This window comes from Platichthys flesus, chromosome 4 (assembly GCF_949316205.1).
Source record: "Platichthys flesus chromosome 4, fPlaFle2.1, whole genome shotgun sequence".
In the NCBI taxonomy this organism is placed as follows: Eukaryota; Metazoa; Chordata; class Actinopteri; order Pleuronectiformes; family Pleuronectidae; genus Platichthys; species Platichthys flesus.
The window spans coordinates 15,988,367-16,006,872 of NC_084948.1; the positions used below are offsets into that span (position 1 = coordinate 15,988,367).

General features: G+C 41.4%; 1 protein-coding gene across 1 annotated transcript in view; it reads right to left on the bottom strand.

The window, feature by feature from the left end:
• pcp4b (Purkinje cell protein 4b) overlaps positions 1-18,506 on the bottom strand; it is a 33,643-nt gene that overhangs the window by 1,434 nt on the left and 13,703 nt on the right. Inside the window, exon 2 of the mRNA XM_062386851.1 lies at positions 8,658-8,709. Coding sequence (XP_062242835.1) covers positions 8,658-8,709 — 52 coding nt within the window. The remainder of the gene's footprint in view (positions 1-8,657; positions 8,710-18,506) is intronic.

An 18,506-nucleotide genomic window follows, 5' to 3' on the forward strand; every position in this document is an offset into this window, starting at 1 on the left:
GTGTAATCCCAGTGAAAACTGATTCAGGCTGATCCCAGCAGACAATAAGGAAAGAAGAGGGTTTTTATCTCCTGGTCAATGAAGTCATGGCTGTTATCAGGTCATTGAATCGGCACATGCATGCATTTAAATGTACTTGTACTATGTGCAATGACAATTAAGTTGAATCTAATCCAAACATGTATGGTACATCTGTACCATACACAATAGAAAAGTAGGGTTCTACTAAATCTACTTGCAGATTGAAGAGGCTGTTATCATCCATTTATTTCTACATATGAGCTGCAGCCAAGTAGGTTTACATGGTGAATTTAATAGAAAAATTGAAATCTTTATCATTATTCATACATTATGTCTATGAAAATGTAACATATATAATTGGTCACGGGATCAGTTGCATTGATTATCTATGTAAAAGAAAAGATTAGCAATTAAGGTAGAAAAAAGACGCATCAGTTATGGTGTTAGTGATTTTACTCTGTGTATTGATTAAAACGTCGCCTGGTTTTAACTGTGCGGTTCCACAGAGACATGCTGGTGAGGAGAGCAGCAGAGCTCAAGGCAGTAATGAAGCAGTGACACTCAGGACCTCTCTGAGGAGATGACAAGGTAACATTTACCTGAGCAGGGTTTAATGCCTGCGACAGAGTATAACAGCCAAGAATCCTGTTCCTCTGCTCTTCTGTTTCTGCAGTGCACACTAAGGCTCGATGACAAAACGTGTATACTGCAGCTCACACACGTTTCATTGCAGAATCAGTTTAGACAAAGGTGTCTGAAATGAAACAGTTAACTGTTTTACCCTCTTTTCAGTTCTCAGAAGATCTAATTGTGTTTTTATAATTAGCTCTTCCATTTCTCAGCCTTTTAACTACCTGCAACGGATCGATCTGAGAGAGAAGCATGAAAGACAGCGAGAGAGGGGCTGGACGGTGGTAGTGGTTGGGGGGGGGGGGGGGGGGGTCACTCATGTATCGACTGTGCGGCTAATCCTCTTGGTTCCCCTGGGACCGAGCTTGAGTACCTCGCTCGCTGCAACACTAACTGCTGCGTCAAGCCCGGTTTTGAATGCTGCATTAATTGATATTGAATTGAGCGACGCTCTACTGCCTGCCGTTTTCAGCCCAGCAGCAGTTTAGCAACTGAGCTGAGTCCTCTGCCGCGTCGATACCACACATGTCCTTCATCTTTGTTCGACAAGATGGGGACTTGGATTGTCAGAGTGAAGAGTGACAGCCGAGGCAGGATGTGATCTGCAAGGTGAAATGGCTTTCAAATGCTGTTAATGGCATTTCATCACGCTTAACAGTATTAATTCATTACCTGCAGAAACGGGACATCAAGTCTTTTTTTTCACCTCCAAAATATTATAGGGAATATTTAATTTCTCTGTATATATGAGAGGGACAGATCATTACATTTTCATGATGAAGACTGACATAGACACTGTGGGCTCTTCATAACTTAATTTTCTGTTTTATTTTGTTAAGTGTTCTCCTTATGCGTTTCAGTAAGCTCTACTTCCTGCTTGTGTTCAGTTTCTCTGTTCACCTGTTTTCAATGATCCAATCTGACGTCCTTGTATTTATACCACCTGTGGCTCACTTCCAGCTTGCCAGATTGTCTTTGTTCTCAATAACAGACACATTGTTCTATTTTTGTTGTGTGTTTATTTTTGTTAAATATAGTTTTGTGAGCTTCTTTGGACTTTTTGATCCTTGCCTGCTGCTCATCTGCTTTGTTGGACTGTCGGTTGTTGAACATTGCATTATCCCACAACTCTAAAATTTCATTTAATGGCTTTCTGTTCTCTATAATAAATCTTGTGTCAAATGCAGACACCAGTATACAAGTATAAAGAAGGACACAAAACATGTCACTAAAACCTTGTATATGTAACTATATAATGTGATATTTAATATATTATGATCATATCTTAATACTGATATTGTTATTGTGACCTCCTGCAGCCTCCACCTGCATGACTATGACTGAATTCTACAGCTGTGAAAGAACCAGTGGTTCTAAAGCACAGACGGAGCAGATGATGCCAATCAGCTAATGCAAGGACAACTTCCCTGCTCTGCCTGAACTAATGCTGCATGCTGGGCTACATCTGCGTCTGTCTGGGGAGGGGGGGGGGGTGCAGCAGGGAGGTGGATTTCATCAGCACTGATGAAAACGGTCTCGACAATGCCTTGTTTCAATCAACCACTGCAGCACCAACTCGCTTCAGATTTTTCACAATAATCTCCAGACCCTGATAATCTGTATTACTTGTGCATTTGTCTGGTTTTCATCCAGCTCAAAGCTCAGACACGTAGGTTATAACTTTGAGATGTTCCCTCTGAATGCTCAGTGCTGTTCTGGATCATGTTGTGGAGTGAGCTCCCAGTAAAGAGAAGAAAAATCAGTTTTATTTATTTATGGTCTTGGTGTGTGGCTGTTGATGGAAGTGAAGGTTACATTCTGCGTCTGAAGATATTAGTTTCCCCTCAGCCATGACTTTCCTGCTGTTGGCACCTTTTAATTATAGTCGCTATAGGCCTCTGTGACATGATAAGGACATCTTTGAATCGCTGTCTTTCATAATATCTTAAAAGCTGCTCTGAAGCCCAGTTAAAGCTGAGAAGTCTTATTGATTTCACTGCTTAAAACCAGTTGAGCCACAGGAGCCGAGGGATTTTTCTTTGAAGGGGAGGACAGGACAAGAAGGACTGTTAGACCTTGAGACAAGAGGAGACAGATGGTGGAAAGTAGACAGAAAGTTGTTGCACAGTGTATGGACGTCTCTTGGTCCTTAGGAAGTTTCGTTGTCTACAATCGAGCCTTTACAGACACCTGATGCGGTCAATCAAGCTTTTGAAAACCAAAATATGCATCACGCTTTTGTTTATTAAAAAAAATTGATTGTTAGATTATTGTTATAAAATGTCCTGGTTCAATATTTTGATTCCATTTTCTAAATCATTATTTCCTAAAAGCTGTTTTCACATTCCTAAAAAAGAATGTCAGGAGGCCCTAACTTCCTGTCCTGTCTGTAGTCATTTGATGACTATATTAGTAACTTACCAACAATAAATGAGACAATTTCAGATTTCTAAAAGTATTTTACGATTCACAATGTGCTTGAACAAGGAAACATTTTCTAAATAATATTACTATTATGACACAGATTTTTCCAGACAGATTTGACTCAGATTTAGTGAACCTTGTCGTTAAATTAAAGTGTAGTATGAGACATCCCCCATGTAAAGCTGAAGGATCTGGCATCTTGTACTGTATGATCCAAAGGACAAATGAGTGTGTGCACTGAATGTAAGCTGTGTCTGTGTGTGTGTGTGTGTCGTCCAGGTACTTATCATGTTGTGGGGACCTAAATCTGTTTCCACATTCAAATTATGGTGACAAAATTAAGTGCCCCATAACGTAAATCATCAAATCTTAAGGTGGAGTTGTGTTTTAGGTTAAGTTAAAAATAAGGGTTAGGGTTAGCCAAGTGGTAAATATGGTTAAGATTAGAGTTGGACTCCAGGAAATCAATGTTATATCCTCTGACGTATTGCAGGTGTGTAGTTATGTGTCTGCTGTGTGACTTCCTGTCAGTGTGTGTTTGCCTACAGTTGAAAGTCACAGTGTGAAAGTCAGGAAAATATCAGCAACCCCTGAGGCCTTGAAACACCTGAAGTTCAGCAAAGCATGAGAGAAACCCCGGCGATCAATATTCAAATCCACAGGAAGGACCGGCTTTGTATCGATTGGTGCCGTGGTCTATAGTTTTTCAGAGTGTGTGTGTTTGTGTGTCAACATTTACTTTGCTTTGGGGAGGAAGCGTCTGGGTAACCTACTCGAACGTGGTTGTACGTTCAGAAACAAGCAGAAAATGTGGGATGTTCAAAGACCTGCAGAGAAAATGTTTGGTTTCAGCTCTTTCTCTTCTGAATGTTTCTGAAACAGAGAAATGATGTGCGATTACGTTTGACAGAAAAAGACAGATTCATTGCGGCTATAATTGAGTACAGTAGATCTAATTAAAACGTGTGCAGAAAATGGGCCATCCTCGCTTTGAGAACCTGTCGCAGGCTAATTATAAAAGGATGACTTTCATCCGAAAGGTGAAATTACGCCTGTGCCTGTTTGAAACGAGGGGGGGGGGGAGGGGGAGATGCTGTCGGTGCCACAGTTTCCACATTGTTCTTTGACAATGCTCCGAGCGCTGAGCATTTACATGAGGAAGTGGAGCAGGTTTCATCTGTAACGTCCTGCATGAATAAGCAGATGATTATTTCACATCTTAACAAGTCTTATCCTCCGCTGCTCCTGCTGCAGCGTGGTCTGTGAGTGCAGTGTGACGTAGAGCTGGAGTAAGCCTGCGATGCCCCAGCTGTTGGAGTGACAGGGGCAGTCTGTGATGGACTCAGGAGGTCAGTGAACATATGTTCCCAATACGCAACATCTGGACTCCAACCATGTCAACAAATGTTACAGAAGACTACTAAAAGGCTTCCGAGGGGTAAAGGAGTGTGTGAGGGTGTTAAACTAAGGGTGGAAAGTACATTTACTGGGGGAATTGAAGTACAGCTTTGAGGTATTTGTACTTTCCTTGGGTATTTCTATTTTGGGATATTTTCTACTGCAACTGAGGATAAGTTTTCATCTTGGTTTGTTTGTTACCTAGTGAAAGGATGTAGCGGTCATTGAGGAACCCATTACATTTGGATGCAGATTGGGATAAGGGGGCGGGTCAATGTATCTTTTAACCTTTTCTTTAACATTGTGAGATGATAATTTGATATTTTGAGGGAATAAGGGATTTTAATGAAAAAGAAAACGGGCATATCAGCACCCTGTCGCTGTTTATAAAAGACTTTTGATACGTCTTTTCAAAACCTTTTATATTCAGTCATCTCCTTGTGTTTGGACTTTAGTTTAGTTCATTTTTTCAATGCCAAGAGGTCATGTTTTCAACTGCTCTTGGTTGGTTTGTAAGCAAGATTATTATTATTATTATTCATATTCTTTACATATATTGATTTCTCAGAAAATAGTTCATTTTTAAGGGACGGTGTGCAAGCTGATGCAGATCCAAGGTTTTTCTTTTACTTTCCTGGTTTCTTTTCCTGCCTTTGTCTGATTTTCTTTTTCCTGTTGTAAAGTGTCTTCTCTCCAGAATTGAATTATCTCTGCCTCCTTTTATTAAAGCCTCTTTGCTCCTCATCCTCCTCTGTCAGAGAAAGTCCTGGACTTTCCTCATAATTAGTTTCTGTTTGTTTGTTGTTTTTTTTGTTCCTTTTTGCTTTCAATGTTAATCATGGTTGGACTTTTAGTTGCTAGTTGGTCTGCTTTAATTATTTCCTCACACCATGTCTGTTTTGCTGTTTGGACTGAGATGTGACGGTGCATACTTGAAACTCTTTAATAGCTTTGGAACATGGGAATATCTGAACTCAGATAATATTATATATTCACTTTGATATACATTAACACATCATTAACTCAATTAAAACAAAGTGGTGTTATACATATGTCGGCTGAAAATGTTTCCAAGTTAATAAATTCCCTAATTCACGAAGCTTGTTCTCTTTTCAGGTCAATAGAACTCAACACTTCCTGTCCTATTTTTCAAATTAAAAGCTTACAAGTGTTGACTTAATGAAGAAGTTGTAAAAAATTGTACTGGTATTTGGTGATTAAAAACATGTCTGTTAAAAATTTAACTCAGTGGTGATTGAGACATGATTATGTTGTTGCACTGAATTAATTAGTTTGTGAAAATGTACTATTATAATGACTTTGCAAAGAAAACTAGTCAACAGAGAGAGTTTTAAGGTGGAATTAAAACAAAGGCAGATAAGGAAAACGAGATGAATCTGTTTTTCCTATTTCTTTTATTGATAAAGAAGAAACCTAATAAACAAAGCAGGGCTAGTCTGTCTGACTGTGCCTCGCTACAGTTTGTATAATGTTTCCTCAGGATGCAAGAAAGCAGAACAAGTCTGACTCAATTGCATCCACTTGATAAACATTCAGTCTTGTGCCCTTATCTTTACATTAAACCCTTCCATCCCAAAGCCTCCCTGTCTGTCTCTGCTGTTATCAGGAAAACAGCTGCTGCATCACTGGGGTGTGTCCCTGTCACATGTACCTGGGTCAAAACCAGCTCCGAAGGATAGATTAAAAGTCCTGATGGCCGCCCTTGAGCTTGTGAGAGGTTGTTTCTAAATACTGTGCTCTGCTGTGTGCGGGGGGTGCAGAGAGTGGGCGAGAGTCAATAGCGGGCCTACTCCCTCCTTTCCCACTCAAACCGCACTCACTCTCTCACTCTTTCTCTCTCTCCCAGTGTACTGATAGACATACTTCAGACATGCTCGTAAAGCAGTTTTTCCAGATATCACATTAATTGTCAAGGTCAAAGAACAAAGGAGTGCTTTGCGTGTGTGTGCATGTGCGTGTGCGGGTGCGGGTGTGTGCGGGTGTGTGTGTGTATGTGTGTGTGTGTGAACTGCTGTCTGTGTATTTTCTCCCTATTAAGTGATCAGAGAGGTGGACCTGAGTGCTACAGGCGTTGAGAAATGAGTCTCATGAGACCGGGTGCTTCATCTCTGTCTGCTGCTCCAGGTAAACTGGATCCCATTAATTGCTGCTGGTGAATAATGGTGCTGAACAGTGAATCTGTTAAAAAGCCCGATTCATTTTCTTTCTTTTTTTTTAAATAGGGTCAGGGGTCACCTCAGATGGTTAAATGCTCCTTTACAGCACAAATGATGCTGCAGTTTTTTTTCTAGCTTCTTTTCGAAGCAACTTACTGGCTACGTAGTTATTGGTGAAAACAACTGAGCACCTGGGACAAAGAATTTATAGTTGTATAGATAAAATTTGTCACTCGTGTATCATAAGATTCGAAGTCAGAGAAAGATTTTTTTTTCAGGAATAGAAACTTGTAGAGTTACTTTTCTATCCCACAAGTTACAGCTTCTCAAATGTTTGATTACAGCTGCACAAATCATACACGGTACAAATGACTCTCAGATGTTGTGCGATAGCTGCTGCAGTAGTACATAACACATTTATATACCTGTGAAAAGTTCTGCACTCTCTCACTTTTTTAGCAAATGTCTTGTGAACGTGGAGCAAAGTGATTGGTGTGTCTGCAGAGACAGGGTGGGGAGGGGTTTGTTGAGAGATCAGAACCTCATTGGTCAATAAAAGTTCTTCCTATTTGAGTTTTACTGTTTCGTTTTATTTGCTGATCTATACAAAGCTGTACTGCAGCCAAGTAACTTGTTACTCTTTCAGATCGGCTTCTTATAGGTGAAATTAGAGGATAGAATAAAATCGGAATATTTGAATTAGCTTTTATGACCCTGGTGGATTCAAAGGTCGGTCAGTTTTCAAAGTGCTGCCCTGTCACTGATCCCCTGGGGTCCGCTGGTCCCTCTCCACAGACCCAAAGGGCAGAACGCATGATTTCATCTCCATGTTAAAGGTTGCAGTACAAAGTTGTATTTGACAGCTGTTATATATATATACATCACTAACTCTAGACTGTAACCTTGAATCTGAGCCACCATTGAATACAAAAACCGAGCTCATCCCCCCAGCTCCAGTCTCTCAGTTGATTATAAAATCTTTAGGAAATGAAATACATTAATGCAAAAGTATTTTCATCATAGAAGAGTCTGCACAACATTAAACTCAAACTACACCACAGCACTCCTTCAGCGGGGGTGAAAGCAGGGAAGATATAAGTTTTCTCATTGGAAGTTTTTATGCGCCTCCCTGTGAGTGGTTTAGTGACAGAAGGCTCAACAATAAACATGATTTGTAATGCAGTCTGCAGTTGAGCTGATCTCTATTTCCCTCAGGACTGAGCTGACATGGGCCGTCTATCTCTGTTCAGGGAGCCAGACACAGAAGCAGAGGTTCATCTCACTTCTGTCTCCTGAAGTTAGTTTACCTGGCTGAGTCAGGACATTCAAGATCAAGTGATTCATGAGAACACTGCTTAAAACCTCTTTTATCATTAGTCAGTATTAGGGATTGTGATTTGCTATCAGGCGGAACGTGTGCTAAACATTCCTGCAGCACTTTTTTATTTTAGTTCGTTTGTGAATAATTACTGACAAACAATCCAAATCTGAATCCATGGTTGGGCTCTTGCTCTTGAAGCTTCTGATCCAGTCGTGACTCTAGTGTCTCATATACACTGTGTGACAGATACACCAACAGATGGTTGTGAACTCATTCCAATGCTTGTTTAAGTGTCAGATCATGATTGAATCTGACAGAAAGCCCTGAGGTCAGGTACTCTGTGTGTGTCTGTGTGTGTGTGTATGTGTGTGTGGACTGATGACAGTGATCCTTCAGATCCTGTAACCACCAGTCTTGTGCCATGTGCCTTTTAAAGCTCATCTCAAATAAATGTTCTGTAAAGTGTGGTCCACTTAAGGCTCATTCATGCTCAACGTTAGATACGGACACGGACCCTCTGTCCGTACTCTGGGTGGATTGTGTCTAAATTTGTGCACATATTCTGATATTCACATACGGACGAAATAGATGAAATGAAGCATGACTGATGTAGAATTAAATGTCATTACAATTCTCATTCACATACTGTTTCTAAAGATTGAATAATTACTTATTTATTTTGTTACCTTGTTCTCCAGATGTCTTGTTGTTGCCAGCAGTTGCTCCAGATCCTTGTCTCTGCAATGCAAAAAACAGCAAAAATTTAGATTTGGTTCCCGTTCCATTTTTCTCAAAAGGAAATCCATCACACATGAACAATTTCACACAATCCTGCCATCGTTTCCCAATAGCTGACATATGTGATGCTATTTAAAAGCTCTTTCCTCATGATTTATCTGGCATGTTCTCCTGCAATCTCCACTCTGGAGTCTTAAAGTCCATTTTACACAACCTGCTCTTTAGGCTATAACAAGTATGAACACACAGATGTTGGCAGTTAGCCAAATCAAACATTTCTCAAGAGTCTGAAGCATCGCCGTTCCATCGAAGGTCACACACAGGGACAGTGACGTGCCGCCAGCTTGTTTGGGTCAGTGTAAAGACGCACAGATTACATAACAAGGGGACTTCAACATGGCGTGATCTCTGTTTCTGTGTTCTGAGGGGGACCCTGCAGGCTGAGAGTCCAGTGACAGTGGAAAAGGTTGAAGACCAGTATGACCAGGAGTGACAGAGCACCCGAGGTGTCGCTGACGACTCTGACATGACACCGTGACATGAAAGAGGTCAAAAAAAAAAAAGCCGCAAAGCAAAAGACCGACTCACTGACTTTGGGTTTTATTGTGCTTGTTTTTCATTATCAACAGTTATGTAAGATATATCCATAAAAATGCTTTGTTTTGCTTTTCTATTTTTCAGAACTTCAGATTAACATGGAGATTCAAAAATGAATAACATGAAGCTTTTCAAAATAAGATTATAGGAAAAAGACCAATAAACAATTACTTTATTATTATAATAGAATATTAAATCAGATGTGAAATCAGATTTAAAGGATGGGTAAATTCCATCGAAAGACCTTTTAAAAATATTGATGTATGGCAATATTCATGAATTTATGCTTTGGTATTAATATATACTGCTATAAAATATATATCAGATACCCATATAATATTTGAATATTTTTCAATTAAGAAGCGTTTAAGATTGAAATAGCTGAAGACCCAGCTTCCCGGTTCTGAGATTTCGTACTGATTATGCGGTGTTAGTTCTCCTGGGCCATATGGGCACGGTCTCACTCTACATCACAAGACACAGAGGTGTAAAAATGGGCAGATTGATGCATGTAAATGAGAAAACCACCTACGGTGCCAAAGTACCCAGCTTCTCCTCCACTGAAGAACTCCGTCTCACCAGGTACTCGACACTCTCCTGCTCAACAAATGACTTTTCTGATCCGATGTTGCGTAATGATAAAAAGCTGCACTTAGCTGATATAACATTATCATTACACGCTTACATATTAATGCCATTACATTTTTCTAAACGTCAGCTGAATCTATTTATCTGCCAAGCTTTGCATGAAACGCACACATTTATCTTTTATTAAACTGCAAATTGAAACCAATCTCCAGGGAAATGAGGCACCGAGCGCTTGTATTAATGTATATATTCCTTATTTCTTCTGACATGTGATTTTGTCAGTGTGCAGCTCGAAATAGACACGGGGGGGAGAGTCTCACGTCATAATGAGATTTCCACTGGCTGACTCACAACGTGAAAGCTAAATATACGTATGATACGTCAATGACTTTAAGACCTTTTGAAAATAACTTACTCGTCTAAATTTTTTACATCCTTGGTGATTCATTTGAAAGTTGCCATTAAGCACGCTGAGATAAAATCCCCCTATTTGTGGTGAGACGTCTGCAGGGTTCAGGCAGGTGTCGACAGAATTAGAGGCGTGAAAAGGGTAAAGCGGATATTGCACGACAGAGGAGTACAGGAGTGACACTCCATCACAATGATCAGATTAGGAAAAGCTATTCTTAGAAGCATACAATAGTCCAGCTTTTAATATGCAGCAGAGGAGGAGAGAGGAGGGATATCACAGGACATGATGAAGGAGCCAAAGGACGGATAGCGAGGATGGCTCTAGGGAAGGAAGGAGTTGGCGAGTAAGCTTTTTATTATTTATCACTAATAACAATAATAACAACAACTAATATTGACCATGATTTGTCTTTGCAGTCCATCTATCAATAGAAAACTAATTTGCATCAGGTAACTTCCACCAAGGAGGTTATGTTTTCATCTGTATTTGTTTGTTTGCAGAATAACAGAAACACTTCTCGCTTGGTGGAATGATGAGGTATCTGTCAGGGAAAAAAACGTTTTTAAATTTTCACTCACGTAAATTGGAAGTTTTTTCTTTTTGTAAATTCCTAAAGAAATAATACAGAGATCTTGATGAATTCCTATTTAGAATAATGATATCTATCACTGTGGTTAATGTAGTCTATTTTTAATTTGATTCTTTCTAGTATTTCCTAAAATGTTGATCTACTACTTTAATCAAATAATCATCACATTAATCAACAGTTCCAGTTTATTTGTGCTTGATTTAAGTAATGTGTTAATGTCTCGATTGATTTTCTAATTCAAAGATACTGACACTAATTTCTTAAAACATACTGATTTCCCATGAGGCATCAGTTGCATCAGTAAAACGATATTTTAGCACACTCTTACATAAATAAATGACTTAATAAGAAGGGGATTTGTTGCAGACCAGACAGTGTTCACTTCTAATGCAGCCATGAATCAAGTAATCCTCTTGTTTGCAGTTTCCCTGCATCCACCAATACTAATTAATTCAGTTAGCCCTCCCTGGTATAACTGATGTCCCTGCGCCTGTATGTGGAAGCGCCCTGGTGGCACATTTATCTTCTCAGCCGCAACCAAGGAGCAGGTGGGATTCAGGGAGTGCAAAAAACTCAAAACTCACTGCATCAGAGAAACACTTGGTATGTGCATACATTTAAAAAAGGAGGCACTCTAGAGGAAATGCTTTTTTCATAAAAACTGGATAGGGAGTTAACACTGATGAGCCACACTGTTGGATCATGGAGGCTCGAGTCTCAAGCTGTGTCAGTTTGAACAGGGTGTTGAGTGTGAATGACACAGGAATCATCAGCTAGCATTGTTTACCGGCTGCCGGCAAACAGGTTGTCACCTTGTATGTTCATCTGGCTGGGAGCTGTGATGATGGGACTTTCTGTCTGGAGTGGAAAGAAGAGGAGGATGAAGAGAGGAGGGGAGAGAAGGATCAATACCTCCCTCTGCAGTTAAGCTGCACTTATACTCATATTGGCATTGGGAAGATAAATGACCAGACTGGGGTAGAGGAAGATGGGGGGGGGGGGGGGGGGGGGTCACGTACTGCAACATAGTTAGACTACGAGTTACCAGAACCAGATGGCAGAGGGTGAAAGCTGAGTATCCAGACTTGGATAAATTATAATTTTTTGGGGCATTTGGGAATTTCACCATTCACCATTCTTGCCAAGTCTAAGATGAGATGGTTGATACCATTCTAATATCTGGGTAGGCAATTAGCTAAGCTTATGCAAATATTGGGGAAACAGCTCGCCTTGCTAAGTCGAAAGGCTATTTCATCACTTATTTTCGTTTTTATTTGTTGATTCCAGGAATGATTACTACTGTAGCCTTATTTCTCAGGTGGGTGTAGTGAATGCCTGCAGTCTCAGAGTCAAGCAGTTATACTTTTAATTATTGTACAAATTTCTTTGTTAACGCAGAGAACAAAGCAAATGTTTTACCTCAGGTTATTTCCACACCACTGACTAATCTGGTCCACAGGGATAGCTGTGCAGACATTAGCCGTAAGGATGTTAATGTAAACAGATGAAATGTCCCTGTGTATATGAGAACGTATCCGTTCTTCTTTCAAAGTGCTTTATCCATAAGCAGTGCTGACAGGTAGACTCAAGATAAAGGTTTCCCACTGTTAGCTTTTCCCCAATTCAGGAGCTGCATTTAGGTTTTAGTCTTGCTACTGCTATTATCTCTTTTAAATAATAATATGAAGTTTGTCACTGAAGTGCAAGGAATCCTGGGATAGGTTGGTTAAAGAGGGATCCCCCCATTGCCGCCTTGAATGCTCAGGGAAGAAAGGATGCAATTTAAGGAGCCTTAAAAATGGGACAGCCCAGTCGGATCCGTCTTCAAATGCACAGCTTTTGCAAACTGTCATCTGGTTTTAGCTGCATACAGTATTGAGCAGTATTAGCATCTGAGTATGAGGAGATAGGATTGCTTCAATGAGTTTTATTGTTACGTTGCCTCCAGAGCACGTAACAAGCTGCTACACTGTTTGATTCTAGTGAATTTTTCCATTTCTGTTCTTGTCATCACAGATTGACAGGATCTGGTGGTATTTTGCAGAGCATTTTGTAATATCTGTAAAAAAGAATGTGCCACATTACATTTGTTTTACTATTTCATCTTGAATCAATCGAGCCTTTCAGATGTTCTTGGTCCTAACACACTGGGGAGCAGGCACAGTAACAAAACAGAAGAAGGAAATGGTTTCCTTTTTTCGTGCAGTGTAAATGCCTCCATGGGGGATTGAGCCCCGGACACTTTCACCGGAACCTTTTTTCAGCTTTCCCCCCCCGCTGGTTCAAAGGTTTCCGATTTGGTCGTGTCAGAAGGCTTTCCATGCTTTAATAGCTTATGAGTCGAGGAGGCACCGTGCTATGTGTCCTCTTTCTACATTATTAATCTAATGCTTTCAATGAATTTCAAACAGCGTGCACCTCGCTTTGATGCTGGGGAGAGGGGGCGGGTGGTTTGGCGGGTTTGAAGCATCTTCTCAAGCTCCGAGCACAACACAACCGAGCCTTTTGGGAAGAAATGTCTAATTTGAGGCTCTTTGATGCAATCCTGAATTTTGTTGGGGGGGGGGGGGGGGGGGTCATTATTTGAAGTGCACAACATTGCAGTTTATGTTTACCTGTCATGCACATCACAATCACACTTCTACTCCCTTTTTATTTGTCTGTCTGGAAAAGTGAAGCGACTTAAACAACTGCTGTAAAGTCACATAGCTGAGCTCACCCCCCCCCCCCCCCCCCCCGCAGCTCCAAACCTGAATCCGAGGCAGATAAGAGCACGGTTTTGTTCTTCCCTGTTACTAATCCCAGTTCAAAGAGAGGAGCTGAGTCTCTTGTAATGCCCATGAAATGAACTGGTGTTTGAGCCGGAGCTGCAGTCGCTGCTGCCTCTCAGCTTCCTAATGTGGCTCTTTTTAAACGCAGCGGCAGAAGGTGAGTGAGAGAGGGGAGAGCGAGCACTGCATTGCATCAACGCTCACTGCAAACCAAACTGCCCTCACGTTAATCTGGTTGAGTTACCCATGTTTGCTTTTGGAGATAAGGTATAGCACTGATGTAACACTGTATCATGATTGCTAGCAGGTTAATATTGTATGAAATGCACAGGCCAACTGCAGAGCCTAGATAGTTTGGTTTTTGAATCATTTAAGAACTTTGAGGAAATTCAAAAGCATGACAACCCAGTTTGATCCGATGATCGTCAAATGGATTCTTATAATCCATTTGAGCTGTGTGCAAAGAAACGATGATACATTCACTGAAGTAAACACAGATATACGAAAATATGAAAAACACAAATCTCCATATTGTTGTTGTGTTGTCCTATTTTCCGTTGTGTTATGTGATTTGTTGTTGTGCATGTTGATTTGCAGAAGCAGGTCGGTCTTCTCTTGTATAACCTAAAAAAAGATACATCTCTTGTAGCGGCATGGGGACAGAGCTGATTATCCTTCAGTAAAAAACACTCACAGTAATTTACCTTGTTGCTTGATTGGTTCTTTTTACCAACAAACCAAGAGCATCACATATAAGATCAATATCAGTGAGCAGATTAATGTGCTGCTTAAACATGTTTTAATTCAATTCCTTTGATTCTTTACACAATTAATTGATTCATAAATTGTTTAGTCTTCAAATGTCAAGAAACTGTTGTTCTGTTTGATAAAAAAGGTTCAGTTGACTTTACCATGACACCAAAAAACATCTCACGAGACAATATTTGGCATTTTGATTGAAAAGAGTGATTGATTGATAATAATAATTACTGATTACTCTCCTTTTAATTGATTTATTGGTTCATCTTTTCAATAGGAACAAATGTCATTAATAGTCCAGCTATTGTCATTGTTCATTGTCAGCACTGCTCTCTGGCTCCTGTGAAACCTTTGGGTGTCTCATCACAGTTGATGTAAGTGGTGCTTACCCATGATAATCACAATGTAATACTCCCATCGGGCTCCTCGGGGTTCACCGGGGTAAAACCAGGCCAAAATTCAAGGCGTGACTTTACAGTCACCGTGTTCAGGGGGACGCTCCTCAGCTCAGTGCAGAGGTGATGAGAAAGTCTAACGTTCCCGAGGGCAGCGGAGAGAGGAGAAGCCATTACAGCCGAGCCGCTCTGGAGCCGAGCCAAGTGTAAATTGTGATAACAGCAGCTCGATGAGTAAGATTACTGAGGGGGAAAGGGGCTATCCTCGCTCTGCAGATAAACCTGCACACACACACACACACACACACACACTCACTTACTGGCACTGGTGAACTAATAGGCACACCTGTGGACCCATCAGGAAACACGCACAAATACACAATTTCACAGACTGTGAGGAAGAAAAACAAGTGGATGAGAAACCAATCAGGAGGGAAAATAACAGTAATTACATGACACTGACGAGGGAGAAGGGAGCACAGAGATACACAATGTGCCTCTCATTAATCATTAACACACTCCGAGGGACACAAGGTCAACAAACAGTGTTTTGATGTGTGTTTTTTCTCTGCCTTTCGGTCAAATACACAAACACACACAAACCGAGCTACTGCAGAATTGCCCGCTGCATCAGAATATGTGCCTCCAGGCTTTCAATTAGGATATTTCAAGGGGAAACACACACAAACACACACTACAGATGAGAATACATGCATGCACACACACACACACTTGAGCAAATGGCGAGTCAAGCAGAATAACAGAAGAAGATCCAGTGTGCGTGCAGTGTAAGCACATTGCACATCAGAGAAATGTAAATATGTTTTTATCTCTTATTGGGCATTCATCGGAGGAGAGAGCGGGAGGAGAGAATCCTTTCCACCCTCCGTCTCCTTTCAGCTTATTTCCCTCGCTCCCTCGGAGCCAAGCGCAGCTCCACGCCCTGCAGAACGAGATGCTCGGGGCGCGCCGCCGCTCAGCCCTCCATTTTTGTTTCATTGTTGTTTCCGTTTTCCATTTGAGGAAAAAAAAACTTGCTCCACTCTTCTTTGATGTTGTATAAATAGATACCGTTAACATGGCGACAGCTTGAAAAAAGCTGAGCTGCACAGACATATAGAGCCTAATACAAGTCTGTCTAATCCGCAAAAACAGTGAAGTGTAATCGGGCAATTTTTAACAAAGAATACAGTTTGAAGATATCGTTCTACAATTTGGAAAACACCTTAATCGGTGAGAGGATGACACCACTCAGATGTGAGAGACATGATTGTGGTTTTCATCTTTACTTTCAACACTTCAACAGAATAAGTAAAGAATAAGCATGTTTCCCCAAAGATTTATGAATCTCAATAGCTGACTCTCCCAAAAAAGGAAAGTCCCATGTGAAGCATTAATCTTGCGATGCACTGCTTTAGAGTTACTAAAGCTGCTTTCAGACATGCACTGAACTCCAGATAATCTCTTGAATTGATCCAGAGGAGGTGTCTGCGAGAACACAAATGTCGGAGGCACTCTCCGCAGGTTCTCCTGAATGAGAATGCAGCAGGAGAAGGAGATCTGGAGAACTGCGAGCGAGTTAGATTCGAGAGCTTTTGATGATGCGGGCAAACACTGGTGTTATTATAAACAAATAGAGGAGATGTCTGTGTCGTTGTGAACGCGTCTGACTGGAGAATGTCCTTCTGTGTTCTTTACATGTTAAAGGGCTGAAAACGGCTCAAGTCAACACGTTGTCCAGATTGTCTCACTGGTGTATTTCAACACATCAACACAGATTTAATGCACTGATAAGGGATGCATGTGGGGAAGAAGAGGCACAGTTTCCATGACAGTGACACTGTACCATTCATGGCACTGTTAGAGTTGTTCTTAGCTGCTGCTTCCGAGACAACATTTTCTCTCTCTCGCTCTCTCTCTCTCTCTCTCTCTCTCTCTCTCTCTCTCTCTCTCTCAAAGCCTGCACCGTAAAATGTTTGCCTCTTGATCCTCTAACCTTCCTCTCCTCCTGCCTCTTCAGATGTTGAGAAATCAGCCGGCTCATCATCAGTGTGCAGGCAGTAGGAGTGGAGCCAGAGTGACTGTGTGTGTGTGTGTGTGTTACGTGTGCGTGTGTGTGTGTGTGAGCTACAGACCACTCATCTGTATGAGCTCCATAGGCAGTTACATAAACCATGCTGTCATGAGGGCTACAGGGCATTCTGAAGATCGGTGCTGGGTCAATAACTCCCAACTGCAGATTTTGGGGGGTTTTCATTATTACTTTATTGGGTAGCCGCTACTCGTCTGGTTGAGACTACAGTGAAAACGAGTGGGTTCATACTGTTGAAGTGCAGCAGAGAGGTCAGTAATTACCATGAACCATAATTACTGACTTTCTCTTGAACCTTTTCCTCTTTAAAAAAAAACAGACAGCAGTTTCACCATAGTAATTAAAACATGGTGAGCCACAGAGAACCAGGAAATAAGGTTGAAATGCTCTTATGCTTTTCTACTGTCTATTCAAGGAAGATATCTCTTGTGGGTAGCCATGTTTTCAACAGTGGCCTCTGTTGAGCCTATGTGTATGCTCCCCTTTCCCATCCTTGCATTTACAAAAAAAGATTTTATTTTGGCTGGTGTGCAGCGTTGTTTTGGCTCTACCCCAAAACAACTTTTTGAACTTTCCGCAGACTGCGCATCCAGTGCTTCATGGATTGAAGTCTGTAGAGACCTGGTCAGTCTCTACAGACATTTCTCAGGGGACATGACTTGTTGAGGGAGATTATGGACAGTGGAAGACAAGGCATTCTGTAGCTCTGGAAAAAACTCTTGTCGACCAGTTTGTCAAGGCAAAGAAGCGAGCACAAGCCCAAAGTGATGCTCCTGGAGGAAACAGGCCAGGGGTCAAAACTGTTGTGTTTGTGTTTCTTCTCTGTTCAGCTGTGTTGTTTTGATTCCCCTCTCACACCTGTCATCAAGGAGAAGATTGCACCAGAAAGGGGAAGACGTTGTGTTGATCCCAGTTGGTGCACGCACGCAAGGACTGAGCTTATCTGCAGCTTTAAGGCAGTTTTTTTTTTTCTTGATGACAAGTTGAGCAACTCAGTGGGAAGAGCAGGAAGGGCAGTTGATTTGCTTGTCACAATCATCAGCAGATTGATGTTGACTGGTGATGCTGGGGCCTTGGCACACACTGCCTGAGCGGACCACTAGACGCAGAAACACAGCTGCACACTTCCCCATCTCCTGTGTGGCAGCCTGAACTCCCGAGGTGACACGCCGTCTCCTGCTCTTCTTCCTCTCACGCTTCTTTATTCACATGATCAGTATTTTTCGTCGAGCAGTTGTGGTGGCTCCACTGCTCACTCTCTCTAAGACACAACGGCAGCTGTCATCAAAGCACCTCAACATGCGCTGCACCCGCCTGTCAGTGGGTGTCACATACATTCAGTGGTTTTGCCGGCTTGCTATTACTATGAGGTTCAGGCTGAGGAGAGCGTTAGGTAAAATCATGAGTCAGAGCAAAAGGCAGGCCAGCTGTCATGTACCCAGAAAAGCTCTGATCAAAACACTCACATTTCAATTGTGAAAATCAAACATTATTTGGAGGATTTTTAGCAATGGGGCGATAAAACTCTCGGCTCATGTGATCCAAGAAGTGATAATGCCTTCATGCCATTTTTTTTTCTAGCTAGTGCTTTGAT